Source organism: Amblyraja radiata, chromosome 1 (genome assembly GCF_010909765.2).
Source record: "Amblyraja radiata isolate CabotCenter1 chromosome 1, sAmbRad1.1.pri, whole genome shotgun sequence".
NCBI classification, from domain to species: Eukaryota; Metazoa; Chordata; class Chondrichthyes; order Rajiformes; family Rajidae; genus Amblyraja; species Amblyraja radiata.
Genome location: NC_045956.1, coordinates 118221874 through 118242443, shown reverse-complemented (window position 1 = coordinate 118242443; position 20570 = coordinate 118221874). Strand labels below are relative to the sequence as shown.

General features: G+C 38.2%; 1 protein-coding gene across 6 annotated transcripts in view; it reads right to left on the bottom strand.

Moving 5' to 3' along the window:
- fat1 (FAT atypical cadherin 1) overlaps positions 1-20570 on the bottom strand; it is a 197443-nt gene that overhangs the window by 67117 nt on the left and 109756 nt on the right. For all 6 annotated transcript variants that reach the window (XM_033029649.1, XM_033029641.1, XM_033029665.1 and 3 more), the window contains exons 5-9: positions 17217-17546; positions 14124-14334; positions 7657-7796; positions 3827-4102; positions 1773-1983 (exon numbers count right to left, since the gene is read on the bottom strand). In XM_033029649.1, coding sequence (XP_032885540.1) covers positions 1773-1983; positions 3827-4102; positions 7657-7796; positions 14124-14334; positions 17217-17546 — 1168 coding nt within the window. The remainder of the gene's footprint in view (positions 1-1772; positions 1984-3826; positions 4103-7656; positions 7797-14123; positions 14335-17216; positions 17547-20570) is intronic.

Here is a 20570-nt window from a genome sequence, read left to right as displayed (position 1 = left end):
ATTTCCAGACATGCAACTTAGATGCCTATGCCAAATACTTAACTAGTTCAAGAAATAAGCAGCCACATGCTACTTTTCACAATGGACTGTTAGGCAACATTTTCATGATTGAAAATGAACACTGCACAATCCAATTTCCAAGGCCATGATTTCTTTAGACTTTAGAGATACAGCGTGGAAACAGGCCTTTCAGCCCACTGTGACCACGCCAACCAGTGACCTTTGTCAATTTTATTAAAGGGCGTTTTTAAAACCTTTTGAAGGTCATCAAATGTGGCAGACAAGCCAAAATGTTCAATCTAAGATGTTCAATCTGGGGATAGCTCACAATTTTACAGAGTTGATAGACTGTCATCTTAAAAGAAGAAAAAATGTTTTCACTTCTGGACAAATATCAAAGTAATTCATATTTTTTTCATTTTATGCTGTAAAAGATAAATAATTAATTTTAAAATAATTTCTCACTTAATATTAAACTACTTGATTGACATTAGCACTTAAGAACTTCTGGCCTTTCACATAAATCAAAATTCATGCAGAAATTGCAATCTAAGACACTCCAGGCATCCAAGGAATGTGTTTACAGTTATGATGAATGCAACATTCCCCATATTTTCCCACCCCCAATAACGCTGTCTCTTGTGTAGAATACAATGCTGGGAAATTAGAGAAAATGCTTTTATAGGTTAAACATGTGTCAATGAGATACATCATGAAACAATCTCATTATTTATACAGCTCTCGGCTTTCTTTTCCTAATGGAAACAAGCCCGAACTTCCCACACAAAATCAACAAGTTACAAGAAAGTACCCTTCAGGGATCACAGCGTACTAGTGAAATCTAAACACGAATATTCTTCTAGTATCCTGATGCAGACATGGGAAGGATGAGACATATCATGAAGATGGGGGATGGCTGTCGAACGATGAGGCAATGGAGTGGAATGTCTGCCCTACTCTCGACCGAAAACGAAAACAAAAAAAATCTTTGTATATTTTTTTTCCATTCCAACCTCATATGTTCCTTGCACTCGTGCTTAAAGTTTGGCTTCCTTCAAATGTCTTCTCTAATGGTTTAGCCTTTCCTTGTAGTCTATACTGAGCAGTTAACAGAATATTCACACCCACTAAATTCCTTTATCTATCATTTATCAAAAAATATTAGTCTGTCCTTCCTTTTGATGATGACAACTGAAACCAATAGCAGCAAAAAAACTAAACTCAGTGGGTCAGCAGCATCTGTGGGAATGGACAGACGTCTTAGTTGAGTCTTTAGTTTGGGGATACAGTGTGGAAACCGGTCCTTTGGCCCACCGAGTCCATGCCGACCAACGATCATCCGTGCACGAGTTCTATCCTACACAGAGACAATTTGCAAAAGCCAATTAACCTATAAACCTGCACATCTTTGGAATGTGGAAGAAAACTGGAGCACCCGGCGAAAACCCATGTGATCACAAAGGAATGTGTAAACTCCTCATAGACAGGACACAAGGTTAGGATCTAACCCGGGTCTCTGGCGCTGTAAGGCAGCAACCGCAGCACCACCGTGTCACCATTTCAGGTCAGGGCCCTTCTATCTGAAGAAGGGTCCTAACCTAAAATGTCATTTGTACATTCCCTGCACAGATGCTGCCTCACCCACTGAGTTCCTCCAGCAATTTGTTTTTTGCTCAAGTTTGCAGCATCTGCAGTTTGCTATAAAACCAACATTCCTGATATTACTCAATTATTGAAGTAAATTGAAGTCTCAAACTAGGAAAGATAATTACCCGACTCAATTGTGTATGTAATTTCTGCATTCTGTCCCTTATCTTTGTCCAATGCCATAACCTGAAGCACTGCCGAGTCAACTGCAGCCGATTCAAAGACACGACCAGTATAAGAAGAACTGGTAAACCATGGTGCATGGTCATTGGTGTCTTCAACATTAATAATGACTCTCACATAATTACGCTTGACGGGAACATCTTGATCTCGAACCTAGAAGAAAAATAGAAAAATAAATCTGTGAATAAATGTTCTAGTATCAAAACAACCACTTGGCCATCTCTTAACTCTTATTCTTAATATTAAGTAATATTAAGATAAGGTCAGGTGCTTCTGTCCAGCAGTAGATACAGAAGCTTAAAGGATCACACCACCAGACTCAGGAACAACTGCTTCCCCTCTGATATCAGGCTTCTGAACAGTCCTTTTGTAGGCTAGTGTAAGTATTCTACCCAATTCACCTTTATCCCATTGAGAACATTGGACTGATTCGTTACAATGTTGAGAAATATATTCAATCTGTATCTTCTCCTTTGCTCTATCTATTGTACTCGAGTTTGACTTGAATGTATTTATGTATGGTAAATCTGAAAAGTTTGAATAGCATGCAAAATAAGGCTTTTCACAATACATGTGATTATAATAACCCTAAACCTAAATATGGACACACAAAAAGATGACGGAGGGAAACATATTAAAAATTGAAGAATTATGCAAGTTCTGTATGCTGCATCATGACGGGAAAGGAAATTTAGGGTCATGGTTGGGGATTCAGAGATCCAAATAACATTCATAATGTGCAGTTTTATTTTTAGGGAAAAAAAAGAAAATTGGAACGTGACAGAAAAGGTGAAGTCCCAGATATTAATTTGTGGAGGGGAGTGGGTGATTGGAAGAAACAGGTAGAAATTGGTGCTGTGACAACGGCAAGCAAACATATAATTAGTTAGTTATATTGTGAATTATCTATGCAAAGGTTTATGCAACATAGGTTGGTGCTTACTGATTCTGCATAGGCACCTAAAATAATATGCTTCTGTTTTCGCAGTCCCTCGAGATCGAGGATAACTTACTTCCACTGGTGCTTGTTCTGCAGTGATGATGAGTTCAGGCTCTTCCACAGACAGGAACAAGAGATACTTGATAGAATAGTCGGTTTGTGAGTTCTGAGCTCCTTCTGCCAAATATATATAGTGTTTCTGGATACAGTGATTTCTAGGAGTCCGTGGCAGTGTTGCATGACTTCCAAGGAAGATTTGATCATATCCTCAAGTGTATACATACTACCTTGATTTTACATGTACTGACAAGATTGACTATGCATCAGTAATTATAATATACTGCCCCCAATCCTAAGAAAGCAAGATGAATCATCAGCCACATGCAAGATACACCACGCAAGTGCAATCAGCCCACAGTTAGCACACATTACTGAAGAATATTGGTGAGGACTCACATCAATTTCACATTCGTAGGCCAAATATGCTAACTACTGTCATTAGGCTGCAGCAACTCTGTTAAAAAAGGCTACTTGAGCATCAGCTCACTCAGGAACAAACATTTCTACAGCTGTGGATTATTTGGAAAGTAAGTAGAACGGAATGGGCTAATACTCAAATGTACTGTTGACTGGCAGTAGAACTGACTGACAGCACCATGGACTACTGTTCAATGTCAGTGCCTCTGTTGTAGATATTTCACAAACACGCACAGATCAAAGACGCCAAACAAACATTGCATCTGAACGTCGTCAAGTAGCACATTTGGAAAACTGTTACAGGTAACTACGATGCTGCAGCGACAGAACCATAAATCTGGAGCGCACAATGAGAGAAATGGGTTCCAGACATGGAGAATATTCCAGTCTCCAGTATTGTGATCCTTGGCCTAATGAGAACCAAAACCCATCTGTCAACCTGATGATTACAGTCAAACATAATTGATGGAAGATGAAAAAGTTGCAATGTACATTCTAGTAGAATTATTACAAAGCACCGACTGCCATGAAAAATAAAGTACACCCAGAACACATTTTCACTCAAAATATCAAACTCACCATAATAGTAAGTACATGCTGATGTTTGGTCTCATGGTCCAGTCTTTCTGCTGTAAAGAGAACACCAGTTCCAGGATCCAGCCTGAACCTTTTCAGGCTGATTGGATCCGTGCTGCTTTGAAGTGTATAAATCAACTTATTCTTCTCATCCTTATCTGTGGCACTAACTTGCAGAATTACTGTTTCAGGAAGTGTGTCTTCTGGGATACTAACTTCATATTCTGGTTTTGAAAACTCAGGTCGATGGTCATTTGTATCAATTACTTTAATATAGACCTGAAATCAAATAGAATTTGATCATTCCATGTCCACTATATTTCTTTAATGTATCAATAACTTGCAATACAACACCAGTTCCATTATTCAATACTATACCAATAATCGCTTTGTTTGTAATGCAGCAAGATTACATTAATATTTTATATTAAAAATAGATAATTGACACTTGGGTTTATTTTTATATTCGATAAAACTCTAACAGGCTGAATTATGTTTTCAAATTTCCAGATCAGAATAGTGAATCTGCTTTTGAAAGCCCACAAATGAAAGCCTAAATGGCATATTACCAGATTATCATAACAAAAATCAGCTTCATATGTTTTCCATTTCCCTTGAGAATATTTATGAACAAATGTAATGTTTTAAACAATTAAAACTATTAACAGGTTGTGCTTAATCAAGGGGAATCCAGAATATTGCATTACAGAAACTCCTTATTTTCAACTGATGACCCTCAAGTGTTTCATGAATTTTAGTTAATTTTAGATACAGCTTGCTTGCCTTCACTATTGTTCCACTGACTCCTACTTTCAAGGGCAGATGTGCTGTTCACTGTAGCTTACTTCATAAATAAAGCTTGCTAATCCACCCACTGAAAAGAACAAATATTACATCCGTCTAAAAATTGGAATAATGTTAAGTACGACCCATTGTGAATTGATTCATTTATTAAGTTTGCCAAGAAATGCTTACTTTTGCTGACTGGAGTGCAAACTTTCTAAATTCTTAATGGATAACATGGCAAGGCAATAAATTGAGTAGAAAATCTCAAAACATGACAGCATGAGTGAGTGCCAAGACCTTGAGTATCACAGGCAAATAAATAAAGGAACACCATATTATAATATAGGATAATGGGAGGATATGGGGGAAGGCAGTGAGGGTAGAGAGCCAAAATATGTAACATTACGGAAGGAGGATTCCTATGAATTGAGCAACAGAGAATACAATTGCAATGTGTACTTTAGTGAACACACTTTTTGCAGTCCCTCTTTTATATGAAAAGGGTTTCTCTAAGAGAGAGCTTTTGAAGAAATGGTTTCAGAAATCTTGACCCTTCCCCTTAACATGAAAAGGTGGTTCTGATTAAAAAATACCTCGAGCAATGCACTGGAAATCCTATCCCTCAAGATTTTTTGTCTGAGCTTCCATTCTTCGCAATTTCTACTCAACCATGATTCTATTATTTGCATCTTATGCTGCATTTCCAGCAATTTTACTGACTGCTTTGGTGCACATTTACCTAAAGTATTAAAAACTAGATTTTCATCCCCAAATTTAAATCTTTGTACAACTTCATTACTTATTCTTTTTTGTGGCCACTACTGGAACATAATCCTTCCTTTAGTTTAGTTTAGAGATACAGTGTGAAAACAGGCCCTTTGCCCCACCGAGTCTACGCTGACCAGCAATCCTCATACACTAGCAGTATCGAACACACTAGGGACAATTTACAAACTTTAGTGAAACCAATTAATCTACAAACGTGTACATCTTCTATTTGTAGTGTGGGAGGAAACCGGAGTACCCAGGGAAAACCCACATGGTCATGTTGAGAACGTATAAACTCTATACAGGCAATACCCATGGTCAGGATCGAACCCGGTACCCTGACGCTGTAAGGCACCAACTCTACCACTGCACCACCTTGCCGCCTGATTCATATATAATTACAAAAAATGCTGGAAACATTCCGCAGATCAGGCAACGCCCATGGAGAGAAAAACAGAATTAATGTCAAGCACTTATCCCTTTATCATGTGTCTGTACACTGTGGACAGCTGTGTGTTTCCATCATTTTTTTGATTTTATTTCAGATTTTTAGCATTTGCATGTTTTTCTTTTTGCTTTTCATTCTTCCTGCTCTGGTCTCTTGTTCACATTGTTGCCTTCTGACAATTTCATAGGTATACGTCTACTCGCCAGACTCCAGATGTTATCATTATCAAACCCTCAAAACCTACCTTTTAAACCAAATATGCCTTGCTTTTGTAAGTCTCAAATGTAGTTTTCTGTTATCTTTCTAATCTGCCCTCCATTGAGTTTTCTCGTCATTAAAGATCTTGCATAAAAATAAGCTACTGTAATCGGCGCGAGGTGCAAGTCTTTCAATTTCAAGTAATTTACATGAATGTTTCATGAATATCCCTGCAATAGTTTCATCTGTAAACTCAATCAAAAATGTGTAACATTTCTCCATTTCCTTTTAATATTCTACTGAAATCCATGAAGATTAGGGAACAACTGGTGAAATTCTACTTTGCTAGAACCATAAAACAGTGCAGCACAAGGTCACACCCATTGGCCCACGATGTCTGTGCCAAACCATTCTCTTTTCAAAAGCCCATTCCTGACCCAATGCTTTACTAGTCCTTTCCTTTTCTTTCTTGTCCTCCCAAGGGTCTTGCCATACTATAAAATGTTCTCTCACATTTGTGAAACCATCGGACTCTGTTCAAAAGCCTTCCTGAAGAGCCTGCACAGTGATGTCCAACACTTATAGAAATACTTGTCAGTATGATAACATATTAAATCACAGCATCGCCTTTTGAAGTGTGCAAATTGCTCACTACTTTCCTAATACTTATTTGCTGTAGGAACCTATTGAAAACCTTGCAGAAGTAAATAAATTCTCAAAACAATTATGAATTAGTGCAATCAGGGAAAAATAATTGTCCACCATGTAAATTTGCTTGTTTGACTCTTATGATGGATCTTACGAATCAGCTTACTGTTAGAACTGATATTGAATTCTAGTGCTGCTGAAATTTCACATCAAAATTAATATTTAATTTATTGAACCTTGATATTATATTTGCCAAGTTATTTTGTAGATATTTTCATGTTCTCATTTGAAAAATAATGCTGCAAAGGATTTGGGAAAGAATGAATGAAATTAGACTTTTTTTTTAAATTGGACTGCCAATATGCTCCTTGCAAAGCTCCCCCTGAAAAATGAACAATCAAGTGGAACTCAGCAACAAGAGACTAAACCCACACATCCGATTTTACTGTACAAAATTATAGCTTTGATAAAGATGCCAAAAGGTGTCAACAGAAATAAAACCATAGACACAGAATGCTGGAGTAACTCAGCGGGACAGGCAGCATCTCTGGATAGAAAGAATGGGTAACGTTTCGGGTAGAGACTCTTCTCAGTCTGAAGAAGGGTCTTGTCCAGAAATGTCACCCATTCCATCTATCCAGAGATGCTGCCTGTCCCGCTGAGTTACTCCAGCATTTTGTGTCAATCTTTGGTGCTAACCAGCATCTGTAGTTCCTTCTTAAAAAAATAATCATACTTGGGTCATTCAAAACTACAAAAGCAGCAGCCTGATAAGAATGGAGAAGCTATTGATAATATTTGAACTGCATGACACAATTCATATCTTACATAGAAAAATACAGTTAATCTTACAAAAGAAAGTAACTCAATGATTAAGACGTTACATGGCAATATATTAACATCCACAAAATAAAATTCCCGTCCCAAATAAGGCAAAGCAAATGTTCTTTCAAGAATCCAAATCCTTTATCAGGAATTCAATTACCTGAGTGCTAATGGACATTGTCCCATCTGTTGCCTCCACTGTCAAATTGTAATTTGATTTCTGTTCTGCATCAAGTGGTCTGGCAACGATAATGGTTCCACTACCTTTGTCCACATCAAATCGGCTGTCATAGTTGCCACCTGAGTTTAGGAAATTGAAAAGGCAGATATATAAAATGCTGATTTTTGCTCAACTTTCACATTATGAATAGGTAAAAGGCAAATCTCATCAAATATAATTGTTGCAGAAAAATTAAACTGACACAAAAGAAATCCCATCCCACCATTCTTCCCTAATCATTTTGTTGATATTGGTTTTTGTTCTTTTTGGTTAATAAATGGGAGGTTGCATGATTTGACGAGTGCTGTTTATGTGCCAGAACTCCACTCACTACAATAAAAAGGAAATGTATATTAATGTAGTGTGACATCATACTGATGGGCAGTATGATGTCACACTAGTATATAATTGGAGTGTGAGAGGGGATTGTGCCTGGATTCAGAGAGTGACACAAGTTCCTGGTAACTGGAAATATTACTGTACCCCAGGGTTATCTATAAACATAGTATTTAGCATTATGATTCTTTCAATAACCATTGCATGTTATTTCAGATCAGTTGATCCATCCAATAACAGTTGGTACAACAAAATAGACTTCCATCATTAAAATATTTACATATAGGTTTCATTATAAATATTACCATTAGCGGTTTTGGTGTTAAGAGAACAAAACCATACTCATGAATTGAAAACTGGTGGCATGATGGGCACTTAGCAGACACTGCTATAACATTTTCTTCACATTTTCGTTGATTACAAAGAACCGTGAAGCATGCCTAAAAGTACACTTTGTCCTTTAACCTCCATGATTACAAATGATTAAAAGTTTAGCAATTATTTGAGATTTCTCTCTGCCTTTGCAGGTTGTTGCTGACCACTCAATGAACCTTCAGCATAATTGAAAGACTGCCACTGTGGGGCAGACTAAATCAATTCTGAAATGTCAGAAACTAAACGCACATTTATTAAGTTCATTCTTAGCTAATTGTTTCCTGCTCACTGATGCTTTGTTAATACTTTAGAAAAACACATGCAGAATACTTGTGACATCTATGAGAATAGTATTTTTAGAGAAGAATATTCCAAATTCCAGTCATTTTAAGATATTTTAGCTATGTATTTTAAAACCATGCAACATTCTCAGAAATCATTTTGCAACGTCAAGTTACATAGGAATAAATCAGGGTATTTTTCTGCCATTCAATTATTTTAGTTAAATTTAGAGATACAGCGTGGAAACAGGTCCTTTGGCACATCGAGTCAGCGCCGACCAGCGATCCCCTCACGCTAACACTATTCTTCATACAGTAGGGTCAAGTTACAATTATACCAAGCCAATTAGCCTACAAACCATTCAATTAGATCACGGGTTATGGGTGCCCTTGCTCTATTTGCACATTATTTTGCCCACAGCCAACCCAAATGAATCCTAATCTCGAACATGTTCATTGACCCAACATCTACCATACTTTGAGAAGTGAGATCTTCCAGGTGAAAATGAGCTTCCTGCTTGCACCTCTGAATTGCCTGAGTGTCTGGGACCTTCTAGAAGTAATACACTATTGCACCTATCCCGATAAATAACATAATTTTCAACATTTCAATTCGATTACCCTACCTATCTAAATTTAAGAGACTAAAGTTTAATTCTTTCAAATATCCACAAAATACACTTAAATGCATTGTATTAATCAAGTTGCAATAAAACAGCATACATTTCTTTAAATACAAAGTTATATTGCCTTTGTGGCAGAATATTTGCAAGTCATTTAAACATTATACCGGATGATTTGCATAACATTAAGTATTTTAATTTATTGATATGACAAAGTATTGCTATTTTAAGTGCAGAAACCAATTAGGATTATTTCCACTGCATTTATCTGGAGATAAATTGTATTACTTGTAGGTGGGACTTAATAACGTTGGACTTTTACTCCCGTTTCTGAAGTTCACTCTGCCATATCTTGCTGCTAAAGAACAAGATTTAACAACATTTCTAAACCCTCAGCAAAAGGAATTAGCAAAATTCCTCAGCTGGTTTGATCTATGCTGAATTATTTGGTTCTAAATTCTCCAATGTCAATTGTAATTCCAAAGACTGAATCTAGTTATTAATCAATCATAATTGCAAACAGTTAAGCTTCCACAAACTGCCTTTTGTGAGAGAAAAAAAACAGTGGTTACATTTAACCACTGTTTTTTCTCTCACAAAAGGCAGTTTGTGGAAGCTTAACTGTTTGCAATTATGATACACATTTATCTCAAACTTTTCATACCGTGGACCAGGAAAATGAAGTTAATTTGGTAACACAAATTTCTCTATTGCTCTACAAATATACCAACATATTCCCTAATCATGGAACTGTCTTATTGGCAGTTTTACGAATGGTACATGCTTCAAGTTTAAAAATAAACTATATAGTTCTACCACTGAATTCATCAGCCAAATGGTTAGAAATGAATTTATAAATATATTATTTTTAATTGTTTGATCAAACTAATCTGCAATAGTAAATTCCATGAGTTAAAAAAAAATATTCATCACCGAAAGGTAATGTTTGAAGCAGTTAGAACATAGTTCAGCATAGGAATAGGATCTTCAGCCCACATTGTTTGTGCAGAACATAATGCCAAATTAAAATAATCTCCTCTGCCTGCTCGTCATCCATAATCCCTTCACTCCATCTATTTCCATGTGCATTTCCAAAGCTACTATCATACCTGCTTCTACCATCACCCCGGGCAGAACCATTCCAGGCACCCAGTCCAATTGTGTAAAAGCCTTGTCCCAGACGTTGCCTTTAAACTTCAGCCCTCTGACCTTAAAGCTATGCCCGCTAGTCTTTGACCGTTACACCTGGGAAACAGGCTCTGAAAGGCGACCCTATTTATGCCTCTTATAATATTTACTGCAAGCAAGTCTCCCCTCAACTTTGATGCTCCAGAGAAAATAATTAAAGAAAATAGACCAGCCTCTCCTTACAGCTAATAATGTCTAATTCAGAGAGCATTCTGATAAACCTCTTCCGCACCCTCTCCAAAGCCTGTACACTTTTCCTATAATGAAGCAGCTAGAACTGCACCAAATGTGACTTAACCCAAGTTCAATAAATCTGCAAGATTACTTTGTGACTCATATACTCAGTGTCCATATCAATGAATGCAAGCATACCATATGCCTTCTTTACCACTCTAACTCCCCGTGTTGCAAGTTTCAGGAAACTATGGACTTGGACCCCAGTAACCCTGTGTACATCAAAGCTGTTAAGGATTTTGTCATTAACTGTTTACTTTCCCCTTGCATTTGACCTTCCAAAGGCTAACGCCTCGCACTTGCTTGGATTAAATGTTATCTGCCATTTCTCCACCCATATTTATAACTGATCTACATCCCACTGTATACATTTTGTGCCAGGAAAGATTATTGTTTTTTTTAATTCACTTTTCAGAATTTATAGTTTGGACAAACTCAGTTATTTTCTCTGGAGGCCTAGGGGAGACCTGATTGAAGTGTACAAAATTATGAGAGATAGAGCAGGCGGTCAGAACCATTATCCCAGGATGGAAATGTCAAAGACGAGAGAGCATAACTTTAAGGTGAGAATAGCAAAGTTTAAAGGAGATGTGTGGGGCATTTTACACAGAGGGTGGTGAGGCCAGGAATATGCTGCTGGTGATAGTGGAGGCAGATATGATAGTGATGTTTAAGAGGTTTTTAGATGGACACCTGGATGTGCAGATAAAGGAGGGATAATAATCTTGTGCAGGCAGATTTGATTGCATTTTCTTGGCATCATGTTAGGCCCAGACAATGTGGACTGAAGAGCCTGTACTGTTCTATGTTCTGCTTTGACAAGCATCCTCTGTCAACAACTTCATCAATGCAACTTACAAACCATCCCATCTGCATTGATGTCAAAGTTACAAACAATTTGGAACAGTCAGTTTGGAACTGCATCACCGAATAAGCAAAATCTTAACTGCTCGCTTACCTTATTCTCCAATCAGAAATATAAAAGAAATCTATCGATTCAACATAATTTTACAACTTAACAGATTAAAAAAATACTTCTGGTTATTAATTATTTGTTCTTGTCATTAATGCAAAACAGCAAATGTTCATGGAAGCAAATTAAACAAAATTTGCTAGCGAAAACTATTATTTATCCTATATAGCATGTCATACGTATACACTTCTCCACAACACACCTGAATAATTATTGAATAAAAATTAAGAATTATTCAAATCACTTTCAATGTAATAACAGAATTATAGAATGCGACTATAATTCACTCACAGTTTCAAAGTTATTCATGTCGTCATTATACTATCACCTTTAAATTTCTGTACCCACAGTTACAATAGTGTGCCTATGTAAACTTGATAAATTATAATCACACCCTTCAACCTGTTGTGAGGCTTTAGTGATCCAGTGAGAAGGGAAATGCAGTCTGACAAGCTACCATTAGCATTTTTCATTATAAATGTGGAACTGGAAGTTATAATTAAAGTTAATAAATGGTGCATGCAGGTGAAAATTTTAATATACACACATAGAGTGATTGAGATACACATAGAAAGAACAAATCTTTTGAATTAGACAATATATCAGCATTTTTGGAGCCAGTTACACCATAAATTGAGCTAAAAGTGCCAACTTCCATACAAGAGCACAAATCAGTTGGGCAACATTATTTTCTCGTTTATAAAAGCAGTTATAAAATTTCAATCGTAATCTAATTAGTAGATCGCATAATGCAGTACCAAAGTATAATTATGAGATGGCAGCAGATACCTTCTGCTGTACAGTTGTGACAAGCCATCTGAAAGATATAAAACATTTCTCTATTTTGTTTGTCACCTTGCAGAGCCAGAAATACAGTCGAAGACAGAAAAAGCAGCAAGGATAGAAAAGAAAAGAAATGAGATTAGTTCATTAGAATCTGGATAAAAAGGAAATACATAACAAGAGGCAAAATAATAATAAAAATCTAATAAAGGACACTTGTGTAATCCTGTCCTCCCGATGGAAAGCAGCATTCATGGAGAACATGACGACTATGATTTTGTCCGACAAGATTAATAGATGAAATAATCGAGGCCAAGCATCTGTGACCTCCCAAGATACACTCTCTTTTAAATGCTGCTCCCCACCGGGAGTGCAAGTCGAACAATCACCACTCATTTTCCAGTTTTTGTGCAAACTGCAATTTACACAGATTAGCATGCACATGCATACATTGAACACTGTCTCAGCCCCTTTTCTAATTATAATCAACCATCACAAAAAATTTTTTTTAAATACTTAGATCATATATTAAATGCACAAAAATACTGAATTAATGTAATCTTAATTATTATACATCTCAGATGGTGGTTTTCTTTAATTTTAACTTCTAAGTATAGTAAAATCATAATCTACAATTATAAATCTGACTTTCACGTGTCAAATGATAACATTTCCATTGTTGGTACTATTATCATTTCATTATTTAAACAGAATGTCTAAATTATATGTAAGCAATAGTTGTTATGACCATTTTTGAAATCACCTCCAATTTACAGTCAGACAGATGGATATGGTACAAAAATTATGTTTGATTCAATTATTCATACGTTTCTAAATATAGAATGATCAATCGGATTCAAGAAAATCAATAAAGGCACCTTTGAATTTACAAAATGACAATGACTCATTTCGTTTTTCTTAGCACTGGGTCAAGGAAGGTCAATTGATGTAGACAAAAAAAACTGTGGATGCTGGAATATTGGGCAAAAAACAAAATGATAATACGTTTCATGGGATAGATTTAGTTAATGGTGTGGCACATATAACCTTTTGTGCATCTTGCAGGTAGTAAAACTAATCAGGGAGATATGTCCGTTTTCTACCAAGATTAGTTTTCATCTCTGAATAATAAATGACCAATGGGTATCTGATTGTCAAACTTTTGGCCTTTGGAAATTAGGCCGCAAAATGAAAATAGTCACTTTTTTCCCAAATTTCCATGGCTTATGAACTTAGGATAAACAATCCATAGTCATAGATTTGTATCGCAGAGAACTGGGTCTTTTGGCCTAACTTGTCCATGCCGACTAAGATGCCTCATCTACACTACTCCCACCTGCTCGCATTTGGCCCATATCCTTTTAAACTTTTCCATTATGAAATTAAGTTGTGATGATTTCAGAGGAGGTTTATTTTCCAGAAACTGGGCAAGTACTTGAGCCCTATTGGAAAATTTCCCAAATTCAAAAAATGATGAGAGTAAAAACATAACAAGAAAACCCTAAACAAAAAAATCTGCACCCACATTAACTAATATTGCAAAGTAACCAATTTAGAGAAAAACGTTTCATATCAAAATGACGACAAATGTGAGAGGTCCATGATATTACTTACCAGTGATATCAAACCAGAGGGTAGTGCCAAGTGGTTCAACTGCAATGATTCCCACCATATGAGTAATTGGATCACTCTCCATGATGCTAAAGGAATACAAAGGTTCTTCAAAATGCCATGGTACAGAAGGTGGCTCAGGTTTCACGATCCACTCAACGTGCAGACGAGCTGTAGCCGACTTCTGAGGACGTCCGTTATCCACAACTTTTATCTGTCAAAAGACGCAAATCTAAGCAAAATGCCTAAAATTGTCTATATCAGAATTGTACAGAACCGTTGGTGAAGACCTCCCAAACACAGATCGGCACATCTCAGTCTTAGAGTCATAGAGTGATACAGTGTGGAAACTGGCACTTCGGCCCAACTTGCCCACACTGGCCAACATGTCCCAGCTACACTAGTCCCACCTACCTGTGCTTGGTCCATATCCCACCAAACCAGTCCTATCCATGTACCTGTTTCTTAAACGTTGGGATAATCCTAGCCTCAACTACCTCCTCTGGCAGCTTGTTCCATACACCCACCACCCTTAGTGTGAAAAAGTTACCCCTCAGAATCCTATTAAATCTTTTCCCCTTCACCTTGAACCTATGTCCTCTGGTCCTCGATTCCCCTACTCTGGGCAAGGGATTCTGTGCATCTAGCCGATCTATTCCTCTCATGATTTAATACACCTCTATAAGATCACCCCTCATCATCCTGCGCTCCAAGGAATAGAGACCCAGCCTACTCAACCTCTCCCGAAAGCTCACACCCTCTATTCCTGGCAACATCCTCGTAAATCTTCTCTGAACCCTTTCAAGCTTGACAATATCTTACCTATAACATTGTGCCCAGAACTGAACACAATATTCTAAATGTGGTCTCACCAAAATCTTATACAACTGCAACATGACCTCCCAACTTCTATACTCAATACTCTGACTGATGAAGGCCAATGTGCCAAACGCCTTTTTGACCACATTTTTGGCATACAGATTCGCAAGTACCCTGTACAAACACAATCGCCCCAGTTAGTGCAGTAGGCACAGAGCTGCCCACCGAGTCTATATACACGAGGTGCCATTGGCGCCATTTTATAATCCCAGCTGCAGCTGGCCACAAAAGGCACGTTGCAGCTGTCTCCTCCTCCATTTTCAAGGGCCCTTAAGCCTGCTTGCCCCAAAAGGTCCTTAAAAGTGAGATGCAGAACCCAACCTTTCCTTGTGGTCAAGCAGGATTGAAAATAATCTAATCTCCAGCTCCTCAAGCACACAGAGGGTGAAGATGTTTGAATGATAGCCTCTCTTTTCTTCCTTTAATACAATGATATCGAAATGAAAAACTGCACAGCAAGTGTGTAAATAAAGTGCCCAAAATCAGTCCCCAAAGGAAGCCACTTGCACAGGTTTCACTAAGTACCTTACTCAATATATTAGTTGTTAATGTTTCCACGAGGATATGGACATAGTAAAGAAACAAAATTACTGGAAATTAGTCCACATTAGATGTGCATTTAGGACATGACTTGGACACCTAAGTATTCCATGTTGTGGCTCCAGAGGCATGCATTTGCATAACATTTTACAAGGGCATAAATACTTTAACTCAATTGTGAAACAGGCATTAATGCCCATAGCATAGACAGCTCAATGTCATTCTCCAAGATATGCCAATGCAGTCAAGTCAAGTCAAGTCACATTTATTTATATAGCACATTTAAAAAACAACTCTCGTTGGCCAAAGTGCTTTACATTTGTAGTCAGAGCTGGAAGCAAGAAAAATGGTAAGTGGGGTGTGATAATGGGGAAGGAGACATTATTGAGCCTCTGCACTGCTATAGTAATCACCATCTGATCCTTGACTCCATGGTAATGGTTGCATGCAATTCCTGATATTATCAGGAAGTCATTCTGTAGCTTTATAAAACCTTGATTAGGCTATATTTGTAGTATTGTGTGAAGCTCTGGTCACCCCATTACAGAAAGGATGTGCAGGCATGGATGAGAGTGCAGTAGAGGAATACCTGGATCAAAGGACTTGGGCCAAAAGATAAAGATTGGACAACCGTTGATTGTTTTTTTATCTGGAGCGACAGAAGTTAAGTAGAAACCTGATAGAACTATATAAAATTATGAGAGGCACAGCCAAGCAGTCAGAACCTTTTTCCCCTCACGGAGGGAAATGTCAATGATGAGGGCATAGCTTTAAGGTCAGAAAGGGAAAGTTTAAAGGAGATGACTGGGGCATGTTTTGTTACACAGCGGGTGGTGGGTGCCTGGAATGGTCTGTCAGGAATGGTGGTGGTGGGAGCAGATATGATAGTTTTAAGTGTTTTTGGATAAGCATATGGATATGCACAAAATGGAGGGTATGAATTATGTGCAGGCTGATAAGAGTTGGTTTTGGTACATGTTCAGCACGGACATTGTGGGCCAAAGGGCCTGTTCTTGTATTGTACTGGTCTATGTTCTATCCTAATTTCTGAGCTGTGGTTAGTCTTTGTCTGTGAACTGAACTCTCGTCGGTGAGAGTGCTTGTGATTGGCTGAAGAAGGGTCTCGACCCGAAACGTCACCATTCCTTCTCTCCAGAGTCACTGCCTGTCCCGCTGAGTTACTCCAGCTTTTTGTGTCTATCTTCAATTTCAGAGTTAAATAAAAAACAGAGTGCTGGAGGAACTCAGCGGGGTAGGCGGCATCTGTGGAGGGAATGGATTAGGTGTTGTTTCGGGCCAGGGTTCTTCTTCAATAGGAAGGAACTGCAGATGCAGTTGTGTTTGCAAAACGCCAAATGATTCCGAGGATGCCGAGGTGAGAGGGTGATAGAGAGGGAGTGAGAAAGCGAGAGAGAGAGAGAGGGCTGTGATCAGTCAACTTATTCATTTGGACACGTGCAACATCGCAAACTCGCACTACTCCTTTCTCTTTCCTTTTAAATGAATGTTCAGAGATAATGCTTAATGCAATATTCAGAGAATCAAGAATTGTTCAGTGTTCAATCAAAGGAGGACCTTGGCACTTCTGCTTCTTCATGCATAAAAATACCTGAATTTCTGAGCTTGTTTTATATATATATATATATATATATATACACACACACAAGTTTTACTTACTGTAAGAATATCATATTCTCCTGCTGCAGAAAACTTCTTGGATGAGACGACGCCAGTTTTAGGTTCAATGAAAAACTTGCCCTGTTCATCTCCCTCTTGAATGCTGTAAGACATTTCAGCATTTGGGCCTTCATCTTTATCTGCAGCAATGACTCTGAAGATGGGTTCCCGCTTAATGGATTTCTCCCTCTCTGGTTTTATCCTCTCTGGTAGTTTAATTTTATAAAACTTCTGCAAGAACTGAGGTTTATTGTCATTTTCATCCAAAACTTTCACGATAACTCGAGCAACAGCAGATTTTGGATAACTGTCATTGTCAGTAATTGTAACCTGTTAAAACAAAAGAAACAACAGATTCATTAAATGCATTTTGAATATTCAGTTTTGTACTCAAATCTAATGTTCAAAATAAGAGGGATGATAAGGTAGAATTAGCTCCCGGAATTATTTGCCTTTTGCAAAGACAACTGCATCAGCAGTTCCTTCCTGACGAAGAGGAACCCTGGCCCGAAACAACTCCTACAGGCATGATATTCACCTCCAGAAAAAAAGTAGGAAGTATTGGCCGGGGGTCCTGGAGGACGGTTAGGCCCCCACAGTGAGGGTTCAGGGGGCTCCTGCATTTTCAATAAATTGAAAGTGATTCCCAAGCTTTCTGCTGGTAGTTTACATAACAGAAGCTTAGAATTTTTCTAAACACATAACCAGTAAAATAACCCCAAAAATATAAATATTTCATGAAATAAATGACTTCGTACAGCTAAATTTTTTTTTACTAAAAATGTTACCTGAAATGTCTCTTTGCCTAGCACTGTGTGCAAACAGCACAGAAAAAGTGTTGGCAGCAGCCATCTTCTGCTTCAGTAAGGGAAGCTGGTCGGTGATTGGCCGCAACGCCCCTCAGAGACTGCGTCTGATTGGCGGCCGAGTGACCAGCGCATTACGATTGGACACAATTCAATTAGAGACAGCGGCTAATTATACGGAAGTAGACCAATTTGTTGATTGGACGGGAATTTTAAGGGAAGCTGGTCGGTGATTGGACGCAACCCCCTTAGAGACAGCGGTTGATTGTCCGCCAAATAATCGGGCAACAAAAAATTGACAAATAGGAAAACAAAATAATCGGAATTCTGATTTAAATCGGAAGAATATCATGCTTGATCTGCAGTTCCTTCCTATTGAAGAAGAACCCTGGCCCGAAACAACTCCTAATCCATTCCCTCCACAGATGCTGCCTCGCCCGCTGAGTCCCTCCAGCACTTAAATTGACTTAAGATATTGCTGCTTAAAAAATGCAACGATATAAAAAGTCATACTGTACCTCTAAATTCTCTCTCTCTCTCTCGCTCTCGCTCTCCATCTCCCTCTAACTCTCCCTTTCTCTCTCCCTCTCCCCCTCTCTCGCTGTATCTCACTGTCTTTCACACTGTCTTTTGAAGATAGGCACAAAATGCTGGAGTAACGCAGCGGGACAGGCAGCGACTCTGGAGAGAAGGAATTTGGTGCCGTTTCGGGTCGAGACACCATTCGTCAGACTGAACTGAACTCTCATCGGTGAGAGTACTTGTGATTGTCTGAAGAAGGGTCTCGACCCGAAACATCACCCATTTCTTCTCTCCAGTCACTGCCTGTCCCACTGCGTTACTCCAGCTTTTTGTGTCTATCTTCAAAAGACAGTGTGAAAGACAGTGAGATACAGCGAGAGAGGGGGAGAGGGAGAGAGAAAGGGAGAGTTAGAGGGAGAGGGAGAGCGAGAGCGAGAGCGAGAGCGAGAGCGAGAGCGAGAGCGAGAGCGAGAGCGAGAGCGAGAGCGAGAGAGAGAGAGAGAGAGAGAGAGAGAGAGAGAGGGAGAGGAGAGGGGGAGAGAGAGAGAGAGAGAGAGAGAGAGAGAGAGCGAGAGCGAGAGTGAGAGAGAGAGAGAGAATTTAGAGGTACAGTATGACTTTTTATATCGTTGCATTTTTTAAGCAGCAATATCTTAAGTCAATTTCACTGGGTTATTACTTTTCCATTGGTGAGTGGAATGTTAATGTAACAGGAAGTCGGGCCGATCTCCGTTGTTCCCACCCGCCCGCTGCACTTCAGCCGGTTACAGCAGTGACTCGTTGTTATGATTATCTATGGTCGTTTTTTAAAAATCCGTATTTAACAACACAAAATCATATGTCAGTATTCTTATCGCATTTCCGTACGAAATACGGAAAATCCGTGCTACTTGGCAGCCCTGAATCAGCATTTGTACGTTAGAAGAAACTTGGAGAATGAGAATGGAATTTCAAGAATAAACACAATAGTTTACAAGGCACATAAAACTTGATTTTTAGCTTTTTTTTTTTAATAGGCGACTGCAATTGCTTAAATTTGTCAGGAGGAAAAAAGTGGCATGAAATGGGGCCCAGCATCATTTCCACTTTTGCATAGTGCCATAGAGTTGCACAGCACGGATTTGTGTAGCATATTAAGCAAACAGATTGGATGCAAACTTTAATGGGTTCCAAATTGAAATATGTTAGAGCCGTCTCACTGCACAGCCTTGCCACAGGCAACCATCTTCACCACAAAACTAAAAACCATGTCCTCAAAAAAGATGAGAGGATAGTTTGGTGGGAAACAATTACCACTATGGGTGAAGTAACAGATGTATGTGTCTAAACATATTTAAAATGACCTCTGAATGGTATAAGACATAACCATTGCAGGGCTGGGAACCTTGCTGGTGATGAAAGATAAAATATTAATGTGATTTATGATAAGCATAATAAAATCAATAAAATTCATACATTTTGAAAAGATCCAAATATACCATGCTTGGCAAATATTAAACTTTTGATTTGTTTATTTTAGTTTTAGTTTTGCTTGTTGTCATGTGTACCAAGGTACAGTGTAAAGCTTTTGTTGCGTGCTAATCAGTCAACAGAAAGACAGATTTGAACAGTAATTCCTCAAGACCTGCATTAACTTTGATCCCTCTGAATTTTCCAGGGACTATTTGCCTTCCTATTTTAATTATGAAATGCTAAATGGATTTTCTGCCGACTACAAGTGAGCTGTCCATTAGCACTTCATGCATGTAGGCAAATTAAAATAGTGGCCCCAACCACAAATGAGTTGTCTTTCTCCCTGGTATCAAATGTTAAGTGTTCCGCCTAGCCGGCTTCTATCATTCATCATATGAAAAGCCTAATTTTATCAACTCCAGGTGAAGAGGAAAAAATCTTGTTTTCAATATGTTTATGAAAAAAACTATTCAATGTGACTCCATGATCACAACGTGATTTTTCCCTCAGTGAGATTAGCAAAAGCTTGAATTTCTTGTATCAAAAGGCAGCTGTTTTGGGTGTCTGCCAGAAA